The following is a 20,365-nucleotide window of genomic DNA, read 5'->3' on the forward strand; positions in this document are numbered from 1 at the left end:
GTATGAAAATAATGGAAAACCAAATAAATATTCTTGTGCATCTGAGTTTATTACATATAAAAATACAAGCTCATAAATAAACACATGAAAGTAAACGTCATTATGTTTATAGTCAAAGAACAGAAATATTAGTTTGAACAGAAGGCAACATGGTAACAATCGCAATCTCATGCTAGAATATTTAAACTTATTTAACATGTGAAGCTCATTTATAATCTGAAATGAATCTGTATGTTATTTAAAGGGTTTTTTGTTTTAAACGAGTCTGGACTGAGATCTTAAATGTTTGTTCCAGAATTACTATACAGAGTTATTATTATTATGTGTTAACTCAAATATTTCTTTATTAACTAGTATAAAAATATTTAGAGATGTACCACTTATTTTTCAAAAACTTTAATGTAGGTGGTTTCCTGCTTCCTCATATGTAGCTGATATAAAGGTGGAGATGATCGTTTCCTGGTGTTTTTATGAGCAGATTGGTGATTTCTGGCGCTCTCTTTGTCGACTGTGTGATCTCAGTTTGCTCTCGGTGACGGACTGAACGATCTTCAGCTCATCGACATCCAGATCCTTCAGAAGAAGCAGAACGGCCTCCAATGTGTGACTCTGACAACAAACAAAATAATTTACATGACTGTCAACAAGAAGATTAAAGCTAGCATTTTATTATTGTGTAAAATAATCAAGGTTTCTTGCACCCAAATTGCAAATTCATTTTGTATGACTGTGTCCCCACCCAGAGTCTAGCCAACATCCTAACCTGCTTTTTTGGTTATATTTTTTGGCCATTTTTTCCTTTATTAAACAAAGTACAGGGAGGAGAGAGAGGTATGGGACCGGTGAATGACCACGATCACTACACCATCAGCTCCGACCCTAACCTGCTTTTTGGCTCATGACCCAGATTAACATCAAAATCAACCCAATACAACGTCAAATATTAATCTTAGCAGTATCAATATCACAATCAACAGGCAAATATGAAGTAATTTTGAAAATATCTAACAGCAGAAGTGTCATTTACCAGTTCAACATAGTAACTAAATATCTAGTAAGAACAATCTCAGCAAGCATGGGAAGTTGAAAAGATTTAAAAGATATCTAATAGTTGTCCAGACATCTAGGCTAAAACAAGGCAAAATTTGGCCGGTCAGTGAAAATTTATTGACGTCAAACCATAACCAAAAAATGAATAAAATAAAACAAACAGCTTATAATCACTGTTGATGTTGTTCACATGACGCCATCTCGCAAGTTATTTTGGCAAAAACGACACATAACCAAATTCAATTTTATTTTGGCTAGAAGTGGGTTACTTCTAGTAGGACTATATCGGGACTACCAAGTGACCTACATAAATTTGTAGTGCTGCCTCATGATTAGTCGCAACTAATCGTTTGCAGAATAAAAGTTTTTGTTTACATAATATATGTGTGTGTACTGAGTATAATAATTATGTATATATAAAAACACACATACATTAAGAAAAAATATATTTATATAATAAATATTTATATATAACACAAATTATATATAAATATTAGTGCTGGGAAAAGATTAATCGCATACAAAATAAAAGTGCATTTTTGCCTAATATATGACTGTGCGCTGTGTGTAACTATTATGTATATATAAATACACACACATTCATGTATGTATTTAATAAACATTTACATGTGTATATATTTTTATATATTCTATATTTACAATAAAAATGGATATATAAATAAAAATGTTCTGAAATGTATATATGTATGTGTGTATGTCTTTAAAGCAACACTATGTAGTTTTTTTTTACCTTTTAATAATGTCTCTAAAATTCTTTCAGTGATAGAACAACTTTTAACTGGACAAATTGTACTGTTGCTGCAACCTGAGCAGCCTCCTATCTGCTACAAGCACACTCTGAAAGTGGCGGTGGAGGGTAGGAAACACAGCCCCGCCCCTCCCCCTGCCTGCAGAAGAGTGTCTGATACCAGGCACTGTTGCACTTTTCAACCACATGGGGGAGCTGTAATTCATTTTTACATTGAAACTACATAGTGTTGCTTTAAATATACATAATAATTACACACAGTACAGACACATATATTGGGCAAAAAATGCACTTTTATTTTGAATGCGATTAATCGCGAATATTCTTTTCCCAGCATATAAACATGTATATACACATGCAAATGTTTCTTAATTATATACATGTGTTTGTGTGTGTATTTATACATAATTATTATACACAGTACACCCACTTAATATGTAAACAAAAACTTGTATTCTGCAAATGATTAGTCACGACTAATCGTGAGGCAGCACTATTAATTTGGGTTGGACTGTTTGATTGGATGCATGTCTTTTGACTTTGGTAACAAAAAGCACTTGGATGAATCGATTTAGTTTGCAGTCCTATTCATTCACCATTAAACAGATTCATTTAGCATTATTACTCTGTGTGAATGTCATGTGGGCTTCAGTACCTTTCTCCTAGATGTTTCTCCAGCCTCGCGCGGTGATGACAGCGATGTGAATTTGTCTAAAGGCAACAGCTTCATTCCCAGCTGAGCACGAATTTTACTGAACATCAAACAAAACATCAGCACAGACTCAGTTCATTGACCATTTATTGGATGTGAAAAATCCTGAAAATTAACAAATCTTACTTGGTTTCCTCCATGCTGTAATTAAGAGGGTCGGTCTCAGAGTCTGCTTCTGTAAGGCCATTGGTGGAGCTGAAGGGGGTAGGGCCTGGAGGTGTGTTAAGCTCCTCCCCTTCTTTCAATGCCAGTGCAAGTTCCTCCTCTGTGACCACTGGCAAGAAATAAATCTGTGTATATAGTTTGCACAATATGTAAATTTACCGCACACATACGTGTTCAATTTCACCTTAACTCACCCTGGTTGTCGAGTTTGTGCAGTCCGGGCAGGTTTCGGAGGACGGTCAGACGGTATCTGATCAGGTCAGAACCACAGCACGGGTTCTCTGCTAACCACAGAACCTTTAAACGACTCAAATCCTTCAGGTATTTCAGTTCTGTCAGACTTTGAATGTTGTTACGTCTCAAATACAGCTCACTGAGATGCCGACATGAGGATATGTGCTCCAGAGATGAGATTTTATTAGCACTAACACAATAAAGAGAGAGAGTTTGGGTCATTACAGATACATGATCATTATATTCAGTATTAAGAAAAGACATAAAAACAAACCTCAGTGTGAGAACCTCAACATTGGGTATTTCCAAAAATATAGATATCTGTAAAAAACATCATCACATTGTAATAATAATAATAATACCTCACTTTAGCAGTACCATACTACAGTGATTTATCAGATATCTTTGAATGCTGCCTAGGTAGGGAGCTCACTAGATTTTGTGAGAATGCCAACACACACATTTTAAGGGTGTAGACAACGTTTTGTGCATTACTATGATGGTAATACCAAGATATTCTTGTAATTTTCATGGTTTAACTTACCAGGATAATATCATGAAAACTGAAGATGGTAATCATTATCACTATATTTAATTATCTAATATAACCACTATATTATATTATGCTATAGTGTCTGTATATCATTTGAGGAAATAAGGCGTATTTATTTTCATCATTAATGGAAGAAAAGCTTCAAAACTCACATCTGATAGATTGCAGCCCCTGAAAAACACAAGAAATGTCACAGTTACTCAACAAATATCTTAAATCAAATCCATACAGAATAATAACACAAGCACGTGATTTGTAATGTTAGTTAAATGAATGATGTTCACGAGGCTAACAGCTAATAAACAGCACTAAACTCACCAGCAGTTTAATTTCTTCACACTTTCCAGATCTGACGCTTTAGCTCGAGCCAGCACGAGTTTACGAGTTAATTTCATGTCGTCGATTTTTAAGTTATTGCCTTGAATTTCGTCACTATTGATCTCATGAGCTCCAGTAAACATGACGTTTCCGCTGGACGCCAGCCACTGCGCACGCGCAACACTCCATTTCTATGACAACAGCGCGGGCCCACCACGCTCAATTCCAGACATGACCAGCAGAGTGCGACAAATTATTACAACACAAACAATCATTATATGAGTTAATAAATAAAACACTGTGATGTATTCATGTTTGTAAAATAAAGAAAATAAACTCAAATAGAGTCAAATGCATTTAACACAGTCCTGGCACACACACACGCGCGTGTACACACACAAGATAGTTTAGTAGCTCAAATGCACATATGGTGTGTGAAGATTAGAGTTAAAAAAATATTAGAGTTGGTCGCAGACTTTAACTCTTATCAGCCCATCAGTTGTCAAACCATTAACCTAAAAAGTCCAATGCATTGATGGGTTTGTGTTATCTTACACCTGTTGTTGACTTTAGAGGGGAAAACACTAATAGTGGAGGTCAAACATACTTTATACCCTGTACCTGATATCATATTAATTAAGATATTCTTCTAATAAAGTAGTTAGCTTTAAAAAGTTTTGTAAACATAAAAAATAAAACCGAATGCATCGTGTAACTCTCGGCTGCCAGAGAACAAACACACAGTGGGCGGATCTGGACGTGCGCGCGTTTCAGTTTGTGCGCGCGGCCGAGAGAGCGCAGTAAAGAAAGAAAGCTCAACAGGAATTGGTGTGCAACCGCTGCATCCTACTGAAAGTCATTTTTCGTTTTTAACAGGTTTATATCTGCCGTCATGCACGTGGATTTTGAGAAGCTGCGGATGAGCGGCGCGGGAAAAGCCATCGCTGTCCTGACGAGCGGCGGAGACGCGCAGGGTGAGATTAAAATAACGTTACGTTCACATGAAGTTGAGTCAGCAACATGCAGTCTGCTGTGAGAACGTTTATTTACTCTCATTCTCACCGTTGTCTGATTCTCAGACCAGTCAGATGTTTACTCTGTCTGCATACTTGCATATTTTGGTAAAATTAGACGCGAACGCATCCACCACAAAGACATTCCCAAAGCATTTTAAACGTGACTAGGATGGACAAATAAATAACGTTACACGCGCACACGAATACCCAACGTGCTGTCGATTTAGGGAGTTCACTGAATCTTTGGACACAGTTTTTGTCATGTAAAGGAATTCTGTCATGATTTCAATGATTTACAGCTGCACATCCAGCGATGAGATTTTAATACGTCACTAATCTGTGTCCCAATTTACTTTACTAACGGTGCACTGTTTTTGGTGGGGGAAAGTACATACATTTAAGTGCATAGAAAAAAAGTATGCAAGTACAGGGACATACTTCTAATTATATAGGATGGATATATTTAAATTGGGACACAGGGTTTACTGACTCATTCCCAGAAGTCTTTGTGCTGTCTGGAGCGTGAGCAGGGCATGCATGAGTGTTATGCAACCTTTGTGTCCATGCACATCACGAGTGATCCTGATTTATTTGCTCATGAAATGTGCATGTTAATGAATTGGAACTTGTGCATGTGTGTAGTTGTGTTAGCATTGATTTTATTAACACATCTCAGTTTAAGATTGATTTTTGCAGTGACTCACAATGACGTGTGCATGTGTTTCTGCAGGTATGAATGCAGCTGTGCGTGCTGTAACGCGCATGGGCATATATGTGGGTGCAAAAGTTTACCTCATTTATGAGGTAGGAGATGTTGCTGGACATGAACTTGAGTCTGTGTATGGTTTTGTGATGCTGTATAACTGATGGATGTTTTCTCAGGGTTATCAAGGACTGGTGGATGGAGGCGACAACATCAAACTCGCCAACTGGCAGAGCGTCACCAATATCATTCAACTCGTAAGTGTATGCCAAGTGTGCAGACGGTTACTGATGTTTGTGAGCGGATTGTCACTGATGGTATCTGAATACTGGATTGAGATTAAGCAGCTGTATTTAAAGAGCAAATTCAACCTGATTTGACTTGACAGATTTAAAAGCTCATCTCATGATATCTCATGGGTCTCTGAACATATGAGACATTGTATACATACTGTACACCAGTGGTCTTCAACATAGTGCCCGCACGGAGTCTGTGAGTTGCCCACCAAAGCACATTTTATGAATAGCCTCAATTTTTATATGTATTTATTTCAGATTGTTTATATTAGCTTGGTAAACTTTTTAAACAATGTTAAAACATTGTCCACAATCCATTGTGGTAGCCCTTTGCTCACAAAAAGTTGCCGCCAGTGATTTCTAAAAATATATAAACATACAAATATATCAAATGAAAGAACAGACCCTCTGCTTTCAAACAAACAAAAGGGGGATGTTTTTTTAACGAAATAATTGCATTTTTATGAAGGAATTTTGTAAGCGATCAGATTCAGAATGATTATCAAAACATACACGGAGTTTAAAATTTGTAATACATTTTTTTGCTTCAGTTTTTTTTATACATTTTATAAGTGCACCATCTAGTGGATTATTGCCGTATTACAGATTAACATAAAACTTCATCAGGAACACTTTTATGCAAATATTTTCTCTTAATTGACGAGATAACTCAATGGCGAGGAAGGATTTAAATTGGTCTGTGATGCAGTGTCCACTGATAAAAGATACACAAGCCATGTTTCCACCCAAATATATGTGCGTGCGTGCGTGCGTGCGTGCGTGTGTGTGTGTGTGTGTGTGTGTGTGTGTGTGAAAATCACATCAAAAAAATGTATGTGTAGTTGATGGAAAAGCAATTATTGAATACATTTTACAAACGTCAATAAAATGATTCTCTGTTTAACTTTCATGCAAAAATTCAATTTCAATATGTCGTAATAAATTCGTTTGGAAAACACTTTTCGTCTAAAAAATTGCTTTAACACAAATAAATGTGGTTACAAAATATGTATGAAAACAGCTCAAAGTCCTCAAAGCGCCTCACGATACAAAACATACCGCGATACATGCCCATACAATGCGTTGCATGTTGCGATTGACAATACTTTTGCTTTTTTTTATATATAAAACAACTGGACAGTGACAACTACAGCAGCGGCGTAGGAGGTCGTTTGACGCACACAGAGGGATTTGATGGGTTTTTGGTTAAATATCAATAGTAGAGATTGAAATATCGGCACACTACCGTGGGGAAATTATCACGATAGTTAGCTTTGTCGATAATATTGTGAAGTATCATGGCTGTTTGAATGGTAACATTCAATGGTAACAAGCCCCAGAATGTCATTCTTTAACGGTTGACAATTGGCTGTTTTTTTACTAAAAGGCGGGACTAGAGCGGCCATATTTACTGTTGCGATCTCCCCCATTCATAGCAATAGCTGAGACGCATCTTGTTAATATTAAATATTTTTGTAAAAGCACATTTTAAAGGAAACAGCCTGGAGACAACAAATTTTGCAAATTTTTGTATGCATATTCACTTTGTTGATAACAAAACTGTATGTAAACATGGCTAGAATAGTATGTTTGTTACTGTGTGACGTCACAGCTGGCTTTAACTCAGCAGCCATCCGTTTAGCATCCCAGAAATATTTGTATCTTAATCCTGTTTTATTTAACTTTATTTTAAAAAGAAAAGGATATGATGTTAGTAAACTCCATCCACACTGGAAATGAAACTTTGCATTGCATTATTTGTATATGTATGTTTTTTGTATACAGCAGCACTTTGACAAATTTAGATTTTTGAACACATACAATATGTGCCATGTGATGTTTGTCAGGGTGGCACCATTATTGGCAGCGCCCGCTGTAAAGCCTTCACGACACGAGAAGGTCGACTGGCGGCGGCGTTTCATCTGCTTCAGCGTGGCATCACCAATCTGTGCGTCTGCGGAGGAGACGGCAGTCTGACCGGAGCAAACATCTTCCGCACGGAGTGGAGTGATCTGCTGGGCGAGCTGGTGAAACAAGGTAAAACACATGAAACGGGATGAATGATATTTGAGGGTAATGGACTGTAGAGACGTTCCTGTGTTTGATTGATGCTAGAAGCTGTGCATAAAACATAAAGAGAGTTTAAATGTTGTCATCATGTTTTCATTTGGAACTCATTTATACTTTAAAATCTGAATGTCTGCTTCAAACATTTACAGCGGCTCTGTACACACAGCGTCTCTCTCTGTTGTGTGCTTACACATTTATTTTTCACTTTTATGAGACAGGCAGCATCAATAGACCTCTGTTTACTCTGATAGACGCTGCCAAGACCATCCTGCGTCTGGAGCAACAGTGAAAACATAACGTGAAGAAACAGATGTCCTCAGTTCACACACATAACTCGCTCTCACATGGTTTCAATCTGTGTAATAGAATTTATAAAATGGCACAAAAACCTTCAGATGTATTTCACCTTTGAGAAAACAAAGTCATGAGTGTAGAGAAACATGTGAAGTTGTGTTTGTGTTTTAGGGAGAATCACAGACTCTTTGGCTCAGCAGCACAAACATCTGAACATCGTGGGTCTCGTGGGCTCCATCGATAATGATTTCTGTGGGACTGACATGACAATCGGAGCCGATTCTGCTCTTCATCGAATCATGGAGGTTATTGATGCCATCACCACCACTGCGCAAAGGTCAATATATACACACACACGTGCACGTGTGCGCGCACACAGTCAGGGATCTGGATTAAAATTCAGCAAGCTCCATTTTGCACCCTAAGCAAAGTATAGTGTGGATTTTTACATGCTATTGATGAAATGTTTTTGTTCATTAATGACCAATACATACAAACAACACATGTTGTGTTTTAAAAATGACACGTGTGTGATTTGTGGCTGCTTGCTTACTTAATTCATATTTTTTCTTCTCAGCCATCAGAGAACATTTGTGCTGGAGGTAATGGGACGACACTGCGGGTACGTTTTGTTTGGTGATGTTCTTCTGGTTCTGATCTGTCTGATGTTCTTCTGGTTCTGATCTGTCTGATGTTCTGCTGGTACTTCAGGTATCTAGCAGTGGTTTCTGCTTTAGCGTCTGGTGCCGACTGGCTCTTTATTCCAGAAGATCCACCAGAGGACGATTGGGAGGACCACATGTGTGCTCGACTGGGGGAGGTGAGATGCTGAGATGATCTCCTGTTTCTGCTCAGGGCATCTGTCAGTCAAGCTACTGGAGATCAACATCAATGATGTAAAACACATCTGTCAATCACTCGTGTGTGTGTGTGTGTGTTTGACAGAGTCGCAGTAAAGGTTCTCGTCTGAATATCGTCATCATGGCAGAAGGTGCCATCGACAAAAACGGGCAGCTCATCTCATCAAACTATGTGAAAGATGTAAGAATTGTTGATTAAACATCAGATGGTGTTTGTTCTGTAATGTCTTTGGTTATTGTTTACCTCTCTCTCTCTCTCTCTCTCTCTCTCTCTCTCTCTCTCTCTCTCTCTCTCTCTCTCTCTCTCTCTCTCTCTCTCTCTCTCTCTCTCTCTCTCTCTCTCTCTCTCTCTCTCTCTCTCTCTCTCTCTTTCTGTAGCTGGTGGTTCAAAGGTTAGGTTATGACACACGTGTTACTGTCTTGGGTCACGTTCAGAGAGGTGGAACCCCATCAGCGTTTGACAGAGTTCTGGTGAGTGTGGATTTCTTCATCACAAAACTTAAAGTATTTTATTTTTAATAATTTTGGCTGACGTGAAGCAGTGCATGCCGGTTAACATTTTTTCGTCTGACTTGAGCTGGCACCGACGGCATATAACTGTGACGTATGGCATTAAAATACTGCGAGAGCAATTTGAGAACAGCTGGTGCATCTTCTCTCGAGCATGTGCACAGAGTTCTAATGAGGACACAACTCTTTGTGATTGGTCGCCTCACTGATTACAACGATCATGTGCGTTTCATGTTTAATCCAACCTTCTGTTACACTAATAAAAATTAAAAACATATGTTTTTATAACAGGCAAAACTTCCTACTATAACCTTAATATGTTATATTGTGCCATGTAAAAAAAAGAAAAGAAGTGAAAGACGAAACTCTGTTGGTATTTTAATAATCTAGGCTTATGTTTCATGTTTTTTTTGGGCATACGGTATAAACGGCAACCAAAATATTCAATAGAAAGTGTTTCTAGATGCAACTTTTATTAAAAGATTTGTTTTTTGACAAATTCATCATCTTATTCACTTCACACGCAATAAAAAATGGCATAAATGTCACTAGGGCTGCGTCTTCAGCTCCTCCCTCGACTGGAAGCGGCAAACATCGCCGATCTGTCTGCGCAGCGTCGCATGAACTCGAACACACATTATGTGATTTAGTCCCCGCCTCCACTTTTTCACACCACCACAAATCATAGATATATTTGTAAATAGATGCTACATTTTGCAGTTTCATAAATGCTACGTTCGGTTTGTGTCGTAGGAAAACGGGCGATTTCAAACCGCTGTTTTGGAAAATTTTATGGAGAAAATACTCTCTCTGGTGTTAAATGATGAATCTGCACATGGTTTGTCTCAAAACATATTAAAAACCACACATAGACGTAATAAAAAACATTTAAAACTTTCACCTCAGGGGGACTTTAAATCTATTTTGTGTGTTTGTTGATCCACGTGAACATTGACCTCCATTCATTATGTCTATATTATGTCAAACAACTTTTACTTTGATAACCCTATAGAACATGTTACTGCATAAAACTTCATTGTACTCAACATTTCCAGGTCAACCTTTTGGCAATAAGACTAAAAATCACATTTTTTATGTGTTAGGTGGCACCCCTAAATCTCAATGGAATTCCTCAAAACTTAGCAAAAGTCATTTTTATGTTAATTGGAAAAAAATGCAATGCCAGCCAAATTGCTATTTTGAAATGAAAATTTCCCATTCAAATTTGATGCACCCTACTGTACAGTAAACATTACAGTCAGTTGTTTGTCTGTGTGTAGAGCAGTAAGATGGGCGTCGAGGCCGTGGTGGCGTTGCTTGAAGCGACTCCTGAGACTTCTGCATGTGTGATTGGTCTTTCAGGGAATCATGCCATGCGTCTGCCGCTGATGGAGTGTGTCAATATGGTGAGAGACACACAATTGATCATCATATACACACACACACACACACACACAAAATGTGACTTGTGTGAGACCGATTCAGAATCAATGATTTAATGTGTTTGTATGTTATTGGTTTAGACTAAAGAGGTTCAGAAAGCCATGAATGAGAAGAGATTTGAAGAGGCCATACAGCTGCGGGGAAAGTGAGTCCTCAGTCTGATGCTTTCTTTCTTTATGTGAAGGAATTTCTGGGATTCATTTTCAATCATTGTTTTATTTCAGGAGTTTTGAGAATAACTGGAACACATACAAGCTTTTAGCTCATCAAAAACCATCGCAGTCACAGGTGCCAAAATTTAAGCCTTGATCTATTAAAGTGAAAGTCAAAATCATTTTTAATTGGTTCATTTTGTGGATCTTTTATTTTCTGCTGATGTAGCAAAGACCAGTAACATCGTAGTCTAACAGCTTTTGACGGTTTTCTTCAGAGTAATCATTCGATGGCGGTTCTGAACGTTGGCGCTCCGGCCGCGGGCATGAACGCCGCTGTGAGGTCAGCCGTCAGGGTGGGACTCGCTCAGGGTCACCGAGTTTACATGATTCATGATGGGTACGAGGGTCTGGCCAATAGCGCGGTGAGAAACACACACGCAATCTAATGTGATGTTCTCATCTGAGATGAGTACAGGAAGTGACACGTCTGTTTCTGTGTGCAGTTGGCCGAGGTTCACTGGCATGATGTTGCAGGATGGACGGGACAGGGCGGCTCGCTGTTGGGCACCAAACGGTCAGTTCTGTCTTTCTGTGTGTGTTTCTGTGTTTGGTGCCTGTTGATGCTCTTTGTTTTCACTGTTTAGATAGACACTTAAACCAAGAGCATACGTACTACAATAAACAAAAACAAATGTATAAAGGGCGCTCACAACAAGAACAGCATATTTATACATTTAATGACATGTGAACAATTACAAATGTTTTTACCTAAGGAAATATGCAGTATTAGTTAATGCCATTGAAGGTTAATGATTTGTGCAAGTACTGTGCCTCGTGAGGGGATTACCATAAAGTTATCATTATCATCCGGTGTTATGGACGCTAATATAGTTAATGTTATAATGTAACAGCCCTTTATATATTTTGTTTATTGTAGTACGTATGCTCTTGTTTTAAGTGTTAGAACAGTTAACGTTATAGTTATAATGTGAACGGCCCTTTAATCATTAGCCATTTGTTTTTAACACGTATCCTGATGGATATATAAGGTTATAGGCGCTTGTTTTTTAGTCTCATGCTCTTCCGGCTCATATCACATGCAATAAAAAAACCTTTGCCTGTGAGTCAGTTATGACATCAAAACAAACAACTAAAAGGGTTACCTGTCATTCTAGGCTTTAAATCTGTAGCAAAAAAGTAGTTCAGCATAAAAGAGGCTTTTAACTCTTTCCACGCCATTGACGAGTTATCTCATCAATTAAAGGAACACGCCCAGATTTTGGGAATTGAGCTTATTCACCGTATCCCCCAGAGTTAGCTAAGTCCATACATACTTTTCTCATCTCCGGCGTGCTGTAACTCTGTCTGACGCACCCACCGCTTGCCTAGCTTAGCACAAAGACTGGAAGTAAATGGCTCAAGCTAGCAAACTTCTCCCAATAACAGGGGTGTGATTCTTCCGGATAAATCCGGAATTCCGGCTTTTCCGACCTGAAAATGAGGCTTTCGTGAATCATGCAAATCCAATTTTTTTGTGTGTATGTGGAGGGGGGGGGTTGCAAGGCACCGTTATAAATGACCTCATATCACTCCGCAAGTAGTTTATTTATTTGTCACGATCGAAAGCAGAGCTCACCAAAAAGCTTGCAGTCGGATCACCGGCGTGTGGTGTTGGCTGCGAATTAAAAAAAAAATCATGCGTTCGCCTACAAATAGAATGAGAGAAACACATCTTTCACTCTCAACCAAACTAACAAACTAGCCAATCAGAGGTAGAATGGGGAGGGGTCTTTGATGTGTGGCTGAGATCCAGCTGCAGATGCCGCGCGGCTGCGGAAAAGTCACAACAAGTTGTCAGCAGGATGAAGATTAAGTAAATGAAGCCTAGCCTAGGTAAGACGACCTTATATATAAAGGACTTAAATCAGTGGCGCTGGGCTTGGATAGAAGGAATAGGCAGAGACAAACAGCAAAATTAAGAGAACCAGCCAGGTGTTTGCTGCTTTGACAAAACTGTCCGTTTCAAATCAGGATATGCCAGTAATGTAAATATCAGATTTCTCATCGAGGTGAAATGCTGTCTCGCAATATCAATATAAAGTTGCGTTTGTGTCAAAACGTTTGCTTGCATTATTATTCTGTAATCACTTACGTTAACGCACGCATATACACGAATCAGATCCAACGTCATCCTGACGAACACACGCCTGTATTTGCTCCTCTTAATGGTTTGTGAATCTTGCGATTACAGAATAATATAATGACAAACAAACACATTCATGGATCTGGTTTGCCCGTGTGCGTGTGTGTGTGTGTGTGTGAAACGCGTAGCTCAACTGTGCCAAAAGAACTATGCAAAAGACAAATGCACTTGACTGCCTTTCCAGAAAGTCACAACATTTGAATAACTTTAGTGTTACAGTATCCACTTTAAATTCAGCGTGTTGTAATCAATAATTAATCTGTATTAAATGCCCCCACTAATTATTCTATAAACATTAAACATGTTTTGACCAATGACAAATCTCATTTATCAAGTTGTGTATGTGGCTTGTGTGCCTTATTATTATTACCATATGCAACCAAAGATTTTACTAAAAGGGCACACATTTATTTACAAAAACATAAAAATCCTCATAGATCTAGTTACTTATTTTTACTCTTAAAATGCACCACACTGATATATTTACCTTTAAATGCACAAAGTGACTGATTTTGTTCAGTCTGAAACAGTGGCAAGGCTACATAATGGTCAGGGTGGCACTTGCCCACGCAGATTGACGATTGGCCACTCAGATCAATCAATTTTGAGCTCAAATTATATTTCAACTGTATTTCATTTTATAGTGTGTGTGCGTGTGCGTGAGTGCATGCGTATATATGTCGCCACGTCATGGTAGGTGTGCCATATATTTTCCTGCTTTTTTGTCCTTTGCCAATCACACCTATGCAATAAGTGACAAAATAACGCCAACATTTTCCTATTTATATGTTGTGATTTGTATAGTCACACCGTGTACAAATAACAAGGTGGTATGAGACACAGCGATCTTTGAACAGTATAAATACTGGGAACTATATTCTCAGAAGACGAAGCACTGCTACTTGGGCGGAGTGATTTGCACAACTCTGACCGAACTCTCTGCTCCTCACCAGGGGGCTTCTCGGGTGCTGCGAGCAAATCACTCCGCCCATGTAGCAGTGCTTCGTCTTCTGAGAATATAGTTCCCAGTATTTATACTGTTAAAAGATAGCTGTGTCTCATATGACCGTGTTATTTGTACACGGTGTGACTATACAAATCACAACACATAAATAGGAAAATGTTGGCGTTATTTTGTCACTTATTGGGAGAAGTTTGCTAGCTGGAGCCATTCACTTCCAGTCTTTGTGCTAAGCTAAGCTAGCGGGGGCTGCGTCAGACAGAGTTACAGCACGCACAGAGATGAGAAAGGTGCGTATGGACTTATCTAACTCTGGGGGATATGGTAAATAAGCTAAATCTCCCAAAATCTGGGAGTGTTCTTTTAAGAGAAAACATTTCCTTGCCAAATTCCTTTACAAAAATGCAATTATTTCAGGTTTTTGCTCAAAATTTTGTATTTTTGAAGAAACCTACCCATATTTAAGAGGTTATAAAAAGAGAACAAATGAAGGTAAGATGAAATGCTTTTTTCCCGTTTCGTTTGTTTGAAAGCAGAGGGTCTGTTCTTTCATTTAATATATTTGTATGTTTATAGATTTATAGACGAAAATTTTCCTGCAAGGCATTTTTTTGAAACTTTTGTGAAAATCATGAAAAATGCTGGCGGGCAACTTCTTAAAAAGGCTGGCGGGGAATGAATTATAGACACTTTGGTTTTTTATTTCTTTTACACACGTGTGCTGTCGAACTATTGTATAAACACTATATTGCTTGCCCTCGTAGTTGTGTGATTGTCTCTTGTACTCAACCTCAGGCCTCGTTCCTTTAGCCTAATCATTGTCGTGTTGATTTCAAGCTTTATTACACTTCTACTTGAGGGATATTGCTTTGTTCTGCATTTTCTACCACAAAGTTATTATTAGATTCATTTTCAGCTGTAGTCTTGATCCACTTTCTGATCTGTTTGTGTTTCAGAACTCTTCCAAACACCTGCATGGAGAAGATTGTGGAGAATATTAGCAAGTACAACATCCAGTCTCTACTTGTGATCGGTGGATTTGAGGTACAGATAAATCTGAATTTTTAAGTCATGTTTGCATGTGTATGTGTTTATGCTGATGGTGTGTTTGTCTTCATGCAGGCGTATGAAGGAGTTCTGCAGTTGGTTGAGGCTCGTGGACACTATGATGAGCTCTGTATTCCCATGTGTGTTATGCCAGCTACTATCAGCAACAACGTGCCAGGGACGGACTTCAGTCTGGGCGCGGACACCGCTGTCAACGCTGCCATGGAGGTGAGACCCAGCACAGTTGTGTGAGAGTCAAAACTGATCTGTGATCAACACAATGAGCTTTACTTGTGTTTTCCTAGAGCTGTGATAAAATTAAACAGTCTGCGTCCGGAACCAAGCGCCGCGTCTTCATCGTGGAAACCATGGGAGGATATTGTGGTTACCTGGCAACCACCACAGGCATCGCTGTGGGCGCGGATGCTGTGTACATCTTTGAGGAACCGTTCAGTATCCATGAACTGGAGGTGCGTTCATTACTTACTGTCTAACACTTCATTACGTTTAGTTTTACATGAGCTTTGAATATGTGAACAATTGCAAGAAAATGTGAATGACGTGTTATATAAATCAGATATTTTCTCACATCACAGACAAACGTGGAGCATTTAACAGACAAGATGAAGAACGACATTCAGCGTGGTCTCGTGTTGAGGTGACGTTACCCACAATCCCACAGCCTGTGTTCCCTGATGTTTAGTTTTTGTAAATGTTCTTGTGCTTTGTTCAGTAAATGAATAACTGGTTGTTCTCTGTAGGAATGAGAAATGTCACCAACACTACACCACAGATTTTATTCATAACCTCTACTCGGCTGAGGGGAAGGGCATCTTTGACTGCAGGGTCAATGTTCTGGGTCACCTGCAGCAGGTGAGTGTTTATGTGCAGTGGCAGAACTAGATTTGTTTTAATGGGATGGCCAAGGCTACTTTAGGAGGTCCATAGTCCATGAAAGAAAACAATGTGTAACCATGTATCAAAAAAGCATGAATGAATCTTGTGATCGCTGATTAGGCTTACTTCACATTACCACACATAAGAGAAATATTTCTAACTGCATGCATTACTAGATGTAAACATGTCTAGATGCAAACCTTTCTACTGTATTTCTCACATCTGATTTACTGTCTGGTGTTGGATTTTGTTGTAAAAAGAAATGCCAATCTTAGACTTTATCCAGTCCACAATTACTATTAAAGGGATAGTTCACCCAAAAATAAAAATTCTGTCATCATTTTATCACCCATGTTGTTTTAAACCTGTACATTTTTTATTGGGGCCAGTGAAAATTTTGACAGGGCAAGTGAAAACCTGAACCACTGGCCCGACTGGGCCAGTATAAAAAATGATTTGCGTTGAGCCCTGACTATACACCAGGCGTCTCCAACCTTTTTGTGAGCAAGAGCTACCACAATGGATAAAACAATCTGGAGGGCTACTTTTTGATATAGCCTACTAAAAACTTTAAGTACTTGTTGATTTAATTTTATTTTATTTTACTTGTTTAGCCAAGCTAATATAAAAATATCTAATAAATACATATTACAATTGAGACCATTGATAGAATGTGCGGGCACCATGTTGGAGACCCCTGCTATACACGCTTCCAGCATATATACGCTGAAATCATGTAGTATTAGCAATGTATGATTTCATTTACATCATTAAAAATGTAGACATTCCAAGCATTAGATGTAAATGTTGTATGAGAAGGTTTCTTAAGTTACAGTACATTTTCTAACGTGTTTCTGAAAGGACTTCACTGAAGAAGAGAGAACAGAACGTTACGCACATCATGTTTATTTTCTTAATTTTGCCAAAAGCACAACATTCAGTTTTTATTGGTAGTTGACAGACAAAAAATAAAGTGTTTGTGCCGCCACGCCATGGAGGGTTAATATTCTTAATGCTTGTTTTTAACAAATGTGCTGCGCTGCCGCATGTCGAAAATAAACACGGCGATTAACAGGAAGTTAAAGTAGCGCATTAAATTTAGGGGCTAGTCCCATGTTGGGGGGTCCAACTGATTATGTGACCAGCATTCATGTTTGGTTTTGGAAATGTTTCACTTTATAACATTAATATTTTGAAAAAGCTGTTATGAACAGGATACTTTCATAGTTTATCTGTCTGTTTTGACATTTATTCTATTTGTTTGTTTGTTTAGGGTGGGGTCCCCACACCTTTTGACAGGAACTTTGGCACTAAACTGGGAGTGAAATCGGTTTTGTGGCTGACAGAGAAGATGAAAGAGACTTATAGACAGGGTAAGAGACAGAGATGCTACGTAAGGGATAATGTATGCTGCCCTAAAAGCCAAAGCACAGTAACTACACATTTGGTCAAAATTGAGTTAAGGGTTGAAATGAGATCTGTTGTGTCTTGTGACAAAGTCTCCTGGTTCAGTTTTGTCCCATTTCAAAGAAACGTGTGTGCCAAAATTGCAGTAACACGTTTGACTGGCTGGTGTAAAAAACTTTAAGGGAATTTTTCTTGGTTTCCTTTGTAGGGCAGTATAGGCAATAGGTTGTTATCGCAAAAATAAGCCCAGACGGTGTGATCAGAATCTTGTATCACACTCAAGGGTCTACATTTCTGCGATAACAACCTGCTGACTGTACAGTATCCCGCTTATTACACGGCTTTTTACCTCATAAGTAAGATAAGGAACATTTAAATATTGATTTGAAATATTTTATTTGCTTAATTTTTATCAGGGAGACCTTCTGCAAAGAAAACCCATTTACTTTTAGTTTTAATGTAAGACAAAGACGTTCAAATGGTTTAATCTTTTGTAAATATAATGTCATATATGTTATTTAAAGACACATTTATATACAAGTAAAGAAGTTATAAATATATAAGCCAATCAAATAAAAAGAGAAAGAAACGCTGTAAATGTCAGAGAATTTGTTTCTCCAGGCCTGGAAAAAAGTTTAAGGCAAATAAAATAAAGTCTTTAGTTTTTGCAGTTTCTGTGGTGAATATGAAGAGCTCAGATGCAAAAGCTGCAAAATAGCACCTCCGTCAAAAATGAGATGATATTGACCATGTGCTAAATTTGAATTTCTGAAAACTTTATTTTTCTTCCAATCCTTCAGTCGTAAATCATTATTAAAGAAGTGTAAATCAAGGTGATAATTAAAAATCTGTGTGCTTGTAAATTTCAGGACGTGTTTTTGCGAACGCTCCTGACACAGCCTGTGTGATCGGGATGAAGAAGAAAGTGATGTCCTTCAGTCCTGTCACAGAGCTTAAAACACACACAGACTTTGAGTAAGTGTCACATATCTTATCCCATGAATATTCACCTCATTATTAAATTATTGTAATATTTTTATTTGTCACATATTTTGACTTGGATGATGTCACATGTTAATTGTTATATCTTCAGTAAATGAGACACAACATACAAATTATTCATGCATATTCATGTATGCATTATTTTGCCAAAATCTCCCATATACAAGTAGTGCACAGTGCACAAAACAGTGTATAATGATCTGATCTTGATGAGTTAATAATGTAACTGTTTAAATATAGATAACCATGGTTTTTAGGGGATATATCCAGACACCACTGAATTAAATATGTAATGCAATTCGATCATGCGACAATAAGTCATAATACTTTATAAAACATTAATCATCATTCATCACTAAATGTTGTTTGTGTGCTCTTCACAGACACAGGATGCCTAAGGAACAGTGGTGGCTGAACCTGCGGCCCATGCTGAAGATGTTGGCCAAATATCAGACCAGCTTTGATGAGTATGTGACCGGAGAGATTGAACACGTGACTCGTCGAACCCTCAGCATTGAAACTGGATTTTAAAATCTGTAGTCTGTCTGTGTCCACATGAGGTCACTAGTTTTAACAAACATCTCTTTCAAATTAACCCCAAATACCTCCTAGTCCTGTTGCTAACTGCACCATTGGTGTTTATAGTCACAATAAATAACACACACAGTTATTAACAGAAGAGTAATGCTCCCGTCAGTGTTTATTGATTCTCAATGTGACAATTTTCCTTACGTTCATAAATAATAAAAATGTGAGATGATGTGTTGATGTATTAGTGCTTCCATTTCTCTTGCCTTTGGCTTGTATTTATTAGTACTGCTCTGCTGTGATAGTAAAAGATCTTTATATCAGTGAATATATGTTGTCCTGTATTTTAAATTTCACTGGTGCACAATTATTAAAGAAACCGTATTTAAGTGCACAAGGACAGAAAGTGAAGGAATGGTTTAATTCTGAATGATTTCTAATGTCTTTGATTTATTGGTTATCTATTGAATCTGTTCATGGCACAAGATGTTACATAATTTCTGTTTAAATTCTTCAATGTTTGTTTCCTCATTCCTGAAGACTTTTTACTTTAGTGTTAAGCTAAAGTCAGTATTTTTCTCTGAATCCAGACTGACCTTTAGAAAAGCTGCCAATATTTAACTCTGAATCGTCTTTTCTGAGTATTACTTTTCCAGATTGCTTGTATAATATTTCAAGGATGTGTTTCAGAGAAACCTAACCAAATAAATATGATTCAATAAATGTGATGTTTTATGCTGATTATTGGATTAACAAAGCAAAAGAAATTAAATAAAAACAGTACTCAGCGATTATCAGTGATTTATTTGATATATTTGCAGAAATTTTGTGAATTTTTTAAGATTATTAAAGAAGTTTACATCTATTCTGGACTTTTATTGACTTCATTATTCAATCCAAGTCATCCATTAATAAAACATGGCACAATTATATTTTTCTTCACATAACTACTCTGAAACATTTAAACCAAATGCCTTCTGTTCAAAAATGTTTTTAAGATCATAAAAACATTGCAGTCCAGCGACTTTAGACTTTTGAAGAGTACTGTATATACTGTATGCTTTGACGTTAACTCTAACCCTTCAAAAATAATAGCAGATTTTTTTAAATAATATATATAATATTATTTTATTATATTATTTAAAACAAAAACAATAGTTTTTTATTATTTC

General features: G+C 37.7%; 2 protein-coding genes across 2 annotated transcripts; one reads left to right on the top strand and one right to left on the bottom strand.

Moving 5' to 3' along the window:
• Positions 1 to 28: 28 nt before the first annotated feature.
• cfap410 (cilia and flagella associated protein 410) lies at positions 29 to 4,005 on the bottom strand. The gene is made up of 7 exons (XM_065259245.2): positions 3,802 to 4,005; positions 3,636 to 3,654; positions 3,205 to 3,251; positions 2,891 to 3,120; positions 2,658 to 2,805; positions 2,475 to 2,571; positions 29 to 609 (listed from the first exon to the last, which is right to left on the bottom strand). Exons 1-7 carry the CDS (start codon positions 3,942 to 3,944, stop codon positions 469 to 471), a joined length of 825 nt encoding a protein of 274 aa, XP_065115317.1. The 5' UTR covers positions 3,945 to 4,005; the 3' UTR covers positions 29 to 468.
• Positions 4,006 to 4,563: 558 nt separating this feature from the next.
• Positions 4,564 to 20,030, top strand: pfklb (phosphofructokinase, liver b). Its single transcript, XM_065259242.2, has 22 exons — positions 4,564 to 4,775; positions 5,548 to 5,621; positions 5,700 to 5,777; positions 7,664 to 7,853; positions 8,352 to 8,517; positions 8,758 to 8,802; positions 8,892 to 9,000; positions 9,126 to 9,221; positions 9,419 to 9,511; positions 10,831 to 10,956; positions 11,074 to 11,138; positions 11,218 to 11,281; positions 11,424 to 11,570; positions 11,652 to 11,722; positions 15,269 to 15,356; positions 15,435 to 15,587; positions 15,665 to 15,829; positions 15,956 to 16,017; positions 16,121 to 16,232; positions 17,530 to 17,629; positions 18,533 to 18,638; positions 19,049 to 20,030. Exons 1-22 carry the CDS (start codon positions 4,694 to 4,696, stop codon positions 19,194 to 19,196), a joined length of 2,340 nt encoding a protein of 779 aa, XP_065115314.1. The 5' UTR covers positions 4,564 to 4,693; the 3' UTR covers positions 19,197 to 20,030.
• Positions 20,031 to 20,365: the final 335 nt, after the last annotated feature.

The sequence above is a fragment of the Paramisgurnus dabryanus genome, chromosome 14, assembly GCF_030506205.2.
Source record: "Paramisgurnus dabryanus chromosome 14, PD_genome_1.1, whole genome shotgun sequence".
In the NCBI taxonomy this organism is placed as follows: domain Eukaryota; kingdom Metazoa; phylum Chordata; class Actinopteri; order Cypriniformes; family Cobitidae; genus Paramisgurnus; species Paramisgurnus dabryanus.

What these genes read in the sequence shown, in the direction of transcription:
- pfklb (XM_065259242.2), top strand. Translation starts at nt 4,694, where the DNA reads ATGCACGTGGATTTTGAGAAGCTGCGGATGAGCGGCGCGGGAAAAGCC. An exon ending in CAGCGTGGTCTCGTGTTGAG is followed by an intron (nt 16,018 to 16,120) that starts GTGACGTTACCC and finishes TGTTCTCTGTAG; the next exon opens with GAATGAGAAATGTCACCAAC. An exon ending in GAAAGAGACTTATAGACAGG is followed by an intron (nt 17,630 to 18,532) that starts GTAAGAGACAGA and finishes TGTAAATTTCAG; the next exon opens with GACGTGTTTTTGCGAACGCT.
- cfap410 (XM_065259245.2), bottom strand. Translation starts at nt 3,944, where the DNA reads ATGTTTACTGGAGCTCATGAGATCAATAGTGACGAAATTCAAGGCAAT. An exon ending in GTTGAGGTTCTCACACTGAG is followed by an intron (nt 3,121 to 3,204) that starts GTTTGTTTTTAT and finishes TTATTGTGTTAG; the next exon opens with TGCTAATAAAATCTCATCTC. An exon ending in GAGAAACATCTAGGAGAAAG is followed by an intron (nt 610 to 2,474) that starts GTACTGAAGCCC and finishes GTTTGTTGTCAG; the next exon opens with AGTCACACATTGGAGGCCGT.